General features: G+C 42.6%; 1 protein-coding gene across 1 annotated transcript in view; it reads left to right on the top strand.

The window, feature by feature from the left end:
• Positions 1–1515: 1515 nt before the first annotated feature.
• gpr180 (G protein-coupled receptor 180) overlaps positions 1516–5769 on the top strand; it is a 12142-nt gene continuing 7888 nt past the window's right edge. The window contains 5 exon segments of the mRNA XM_080422871.1: positions 1516–1824; positions 2597–2740; positions 3071–3165; positions 3971–4076; positions 5294–5474. Of these exon segments, the coding sequence (XP_080278997.1) occupies positions 1668–1824; positions 2597–2740; positions 3071–3165; positions 3971–4076; positions 5294–5474 (683 nt within the window). The 5' untranslated portion in view covers positions 1516–1667.

Raw genomic sequence — 5769 nt, 5'->3', positions numbered from 1 at the left:
TCACGACAGTCGAGCACCGACGTACGGCCAGTGGTGTAAAGTAACTGAGTACATTTACTCAAGTACTTGTACTTAAGTACAATTTTGAGGTATTATATATATATTTTTTACTTTAGTTGAGTATTTCCAATTGTCAGTACTTTTAGTTCTACTCCACTACATATCTCAGAGGCACATGTTGTACTTTTACTCCTCTGCAATTATTTGAAAACTTTAGTTACTAGTTACTTTGTAGATTTTGATTATTATTACAAAACATACATTACCCACTTCAGACCTATTACATTTCGGCCTTTTGAAAATAGCAGATCTACAAGCTCACAATGCGTTGCGATGCGGCACATTGTGGGCTTGTAGATCTGCTATTTTCAAATGATTTTTATAGATTTTATACATTTGAAATCTTGTGAAATGGGACATTCTGCATAATGAGTACTTTCTACTTTTGGTACATTTTGATACCAATACTTCTGTAATTTTACTGAAGTAAATGTTGAAATCTGGACTTTTTTTTACTTACATAATGTTTCTACATTGCATTATTGATACTTTTACCTACGTAAAAAACATTTGAGTACTTTTTCCACCACTGTTCACGACAGTCGAGCGCCGACGTACGGCAGTGTTGACACGTATGAAACCAGGCGAGGGAGGGGGCGGGACCTATCCGAGCTCTCACGTGGCCACCGTGATTGGTCGCCACGCGTGACGTCATACGTGCCTGGCCCTCCCATTGGATCGGGGCTGACGTCGATCAAAGCCCCGGCGTCCAGGCCAGCGTTGCCATGTCTGCTTATTATAAGCGATTTTGGACTTGTCTTTTCGTTAAAGTAGCTTGTAAATATTGGTTGGTAATTTGAGTTTATTTGGGCTTGTTTCTAAAGTGTAGTTGTTTATATGGGCTTGTTTCTAAAGTGTAGTTGTTTATATGGTCTTGTTTCTAAAGTGTAGTTGTTAATATGGGCTTGTTTCTAAAGTGTAGTTGTTTATATGGTCTTGTTTCTAAAGTGTAGTTGTTAATATGGGCTTGTTTCTAAAGTGTAGTTGTTTATATGGTCTTGTTTCTAAAGTGTAGTTGTTTATATGGGCTTGTTTCTAAAGTGTAGTTGTTTATTTGGACTTGTTTCTAAAGTGTAGTTGTTTATTTGGGCTTGTTTCCTAATGTTGTTTAAACCAGTGGTTCTAAAACATGTTCATGTCAAGGAAACCCCCAACTTAATATGTATTTGGTGCCACTGCCAAGGACTCCCATACAAGATTTGTTTTGTTTAAAAAATATCCAAAATATTCCACACATTCCCCCCTTTTTACCCAATATTATTTTAGTTGTTATTGTTGTTGTTGAAAATGGCAGATCTACAAGCCCACAAAGCGTGACGCGTTGTGAGCTTGTAGATCTGCTATTTTCAAATAGCCAATATGCGCCTCTTTTTGGGCTTGTTGTTTTCATAGACGCTGGTTGCTTGCTTCTCTCGCAACATCTGGCAACAACATTGATCCTGGCAGAGAGAGAGAGATAGAGAGAGAGGGAGAGAGAGAGAGGGGAGAGGAACTAGACTCATCACCATCATCATCATTATCGTTTAACTGATGCAGTTGCAGTATTTATTCATTGATGATGTTTTTTATATTATTGATGATTTATGTATGAATTAAATGATTGAACCATGTTGACCCCATCATGTGTGGTGGTGCTGGTGCTGGTGGGTGTGCTGCTGCTCTGCTGCCAGCAGGAGGCGTCTGCCAGGACTGTGAGTGGACTTTTCAACAGCCAAGTGGCCAGACAGCAGCATGGACAGTTCATCACTACATTCATGTACCAAGGTAAGATATAGACCTGTCTGTCTGTCTGTCTGTCTGTCTGTCTGTCTGTCTGTCTGTCTGTCTGTCTGTCTGTCTGTCTGTCTGTCTGTCTGTCTGTCTGTCTGTCTGTCTGTCTGTCTGGCTGTCTGTCTGTCTGTCTGTCTCTCTGTCTGTCTGACAGACAGACCCTCTCTGTTAACTGGATGTCTGTTGATCTGTCTGTTAACCTGTGCAACCTGTCTGTCTACGGCAGGTCTATTAACCTGTCTGTCTGTTGATATGTCTGACTGTTAACCTCTCTGTGAACTGGAACAGTCTGTGTGTCAGTCGAGGTCTAGTACATTAAACCTCTCTGTGAACTGGAGGTCTGTTTGTTTTAATTGGTGTGTTAATTGTGTCAGTGAACCTGTGTCTTCTCTGCTTGGCAACATGCGGTGGTGTAAAGTAACGAAGTACGTTTACTCAAGTACTGTACTTTTCATTTCACACGCCAAACAAGGCTACACTTTTGGCAGGTTCATTATAGATGTGATCCATTTCATCCAATTATCTTAAAAGTTTTCTTCACTTGTTTAATTCATCCTGCATCATTTATTTTTTTATTTTTTTAATACATATAGAACAGAAATTGATTATTGGAAAAAAGGGGGAAGTAAAGAAAGTAAAGATAAGAGGAGAAAAAAAAGGGATAGGGATAGCTTTCCTGTAGTACTCCTAAATCTACTTTTACACTTCATGTATTTCTGAGTCCTATACATTTATCTTATGTTTCTCCCTCTCTGTTCTCCTGCAGGAGACGGCGGTCTGTTGGTGTGCCGGCTGGACAACTCTCACCTGGCCGTGCAGAAGGAGTCCAGGCTGCTGCTGTTCCAGGACATGGACCAAGGCCTGGACAACCTCAGCTGCTCTGAGAGACTGGCCAAGGCTCAGCTGACCAGTAAGACCAAACGGGACAGATCTAACCCAAAGCATGGGAAATTAAAAGAGAGGAGACAAGACTCACACACACACACACACACACACACACACACACACACACACACACACACACACACACACACACACACACACACACACACACACACACACACACACACACACACACACACACACACACACACCTGATTCCTAACCTCCATGTCTCATCTCGACTTGTCTCTCCTCTCCTCTCCCTCTTCCTCTCCTCTCCTCTCCTCTCCTCTCCTCTCCTCTCCTCTCCTCTCCTCTCCTCTCCTCTCCTCTCTTCCCCTCTCCTCTCCTCTCTTAGTTTCCCTCACTGAGGAGGAACACAACCAGACCATTCCTCGACAGTTTTCGCCCTCAGCCTGGCAGGCTCTCTATGTTGACAGATACACATGTCAGGTAATCTACTGCTGCCGCTACAAGCACCATTACTACAGTGGTGGGAAAAGTACTCAATTGTTTTACTTAAGTAAAAGTGTCAATACTGCAATGTAGAAATACTCTGTTAGGGCGCGCTCCCGCCACACTTTTATTTGACCTCTGGGGCGGAATCTGCCAATGCTTTGTCAATGCAAATGCGTGGATTCTTGGAAAGAATCTGCAAGACCATGAATCCACGCATTTGCATTGACAAAGCATTGGCAGATTCCGCCCCAGAGGTCAAATAAACGTGCGGTGGGAGCACGCCCTTACAAGTAAAAGTCCGGAATTCAAAATGTACTTGAGTAAAAGTACAAAAGTATTGGTATCAAAATATACTGCAAGTACAAAAGTAAAAGTACTCATTATGCAGAATGTCCCATTTCACAAGTTTTTTTCTTTTGAAAATAGCAGATCTACAAGCTCACAATGCGTCGCATCGTGACACTTTGTGAGCTTGTAGATCGGCTATTTTCAAATGGCCAAAATGTATGTAGGGCTGAAACGACCTTTACCCTTTGTAATGAATGACCTGCTCAAGAGGCTGAATTGATCACACTAATTGATAGAAAATACGTCTTTTTTTGGGGTGAACTACTCCTTTAAGTTTCAACGATGCCATTTTGCCTCTATCACTGTCTGTCGGTTCTTTCCCAGAGAGCGATCTGATTCTCACTGTCATCTCTTTCTCTCTCCCTGTATCTCTCCCTGTATCTCTCTCTCTCTCTCTCTCTCTCTCTCTCTCTCTCTCTCTCTCTCTCTCTCTCCCCCCCCCCCCCCCCAGGAAGGCGAGGTGATCCCGTCTCAGACTGATCTCAGGTTCACCGTTGTGACGTTGAACGCCGACTCGGCAGGAAACCCTCTGGAGCACTTTAGCGCGGAGGAGGCAGGTCAGGCGTCCAATCAGAAGCTTCTTCTGAGAACACACACACACACACCGACACACCCCCGAGCTCACAGATTTAATGTAGTCGTCAAGATAAACTTTATTAGTGCTGCACCTTTTACATACAGTGTGGATCACATTTCTGTACAATATTGAGATCAATACACTCAACAGTATGGAACAAGAACCACTCGAACCCTATACACTTTGCTGTACGTCTAATACATTGGTTCTCAAAGTGGGGTCCGTGGGTACTTGAGGGGGTTCCAGGGGGTCCCCAGCTAAATGATGGATAGGAACCAAATGGACCCTTATGTGTCTGTAACTCTGAGAGTGTACAAATGGACCCTGACGGGTCCATTTGTACACTCTCAGAGTTAAATTAACATTGAATTTTACAATATAAATTGGGGTCCCAGGGACAGAAATGCCATTAAATGGGGGTCCGTAGCCTAATGCATGTCAAATTGGGGGTCCTTGAAATTATTATTTTTTACGGCTAGAGCCGTAAAAATCTTCTCTTATGGGGGTCCCTGGCTTATCTTTTCAAATGGGGGTCCGCGGGCTAATAAGTGTCAATTTGGGGGTCCTTGACATGAAACAGTTTGAGAACCACTGGTCTAATAGTAAGAGTAGCTGATCTGCATGGTTGTACAGTAGATCTGTTTTGGTGTTTGCCTGATTCCGCCTGCGTTTCGGACTGTGGTTGGTAGGCCTGTCACGATTATTACATGATCGCCTAATCACAATTATTTGAGATAATGGCAATTAATCTTGCATAATCGTCATAATTGTTTCCATTTGGAGTCATACATTTTCCAAAAATAGCGGAAATAGACGATCTGCAAGCTCACAACACGAGCAACGTGAACTTGCAGATCGGCTATTTCCGCAATTTTCTTTAAATATTTTGAGAGTATTAAATTCTTAAATGTGTCAGTAATTTCTTTGTATATTTTAAGTTGGTTTGTTTTTATACTCGACATGAATGTAGTCACTCGCACACACACACACACACGCACACACGCACACACACTCACCTTTTGTTGGTTTGACCAAAGGCATTTGGATGTGCTCAACAACACAGATGTTGTTTGGGTTAGCAAAGAAGATGCTATCTGATGCTGTGTGTGTGTGTGTGTGTGTGTGTGTACGTACGTGTGTTTTGATCCTCTCTCTCTCTCTCTCTCTCTCTCTCCCCTCCCCTCCCCTCCCCCCCAGGCCTCCATAGTTTTTACTTCATCTTGCTCCTGGCGTACTTCGTGGCGTCCTGTATCTACGTGCAGCCACTGTACCACGCCCTGAAGAAAGGCGGCCCCATGCACGCCGTTCTCAGAGTCCTGTCCACGGCTCTGGCGCTGCAGGGAGTGTCCGCCCTCTGCAACTACGTCCACATGGCCAGGTACTGTACAGTAAGATTACAGTGGTGGAAAGTAACTAAGTACATTTACTTAAGTACTGTACTTAAGTACAATTTTGAGGTATTTGTACTTTACTTGAGTATTTCCAATTTCCAATACTTTTACTTCTACTCCACTACATCTCAGAGGCATATTTTGTACTTTTACTCCACTACAATTATTTGAAAACTTTAGTTACTTTTCAGATATAAATTATAATATTGTGAAACATACATTAACCACTTCAGTCCTATTTTGTACCTAGGCTATTTAAAAATAGCAGATCTACAAGCTCAC

This window comes from Gymnoscopelus braueri, assembly GCF_963280865.1.
Source record: "Gymnoscopelus braueri genome assembly, chromosome: 24".
NCBI classification, from domain to species: Eukaryota; Metazoa; Chordata; class Actinopteri; order Myctophiformes; family Myctophidae; genus Gymnoscopelus; species Gymnoscopelus braueri.
Note: the sequence above shows the minus strand (reverse complement) of the source record. Positions and strands in the feature narration are given on the sequence as shown.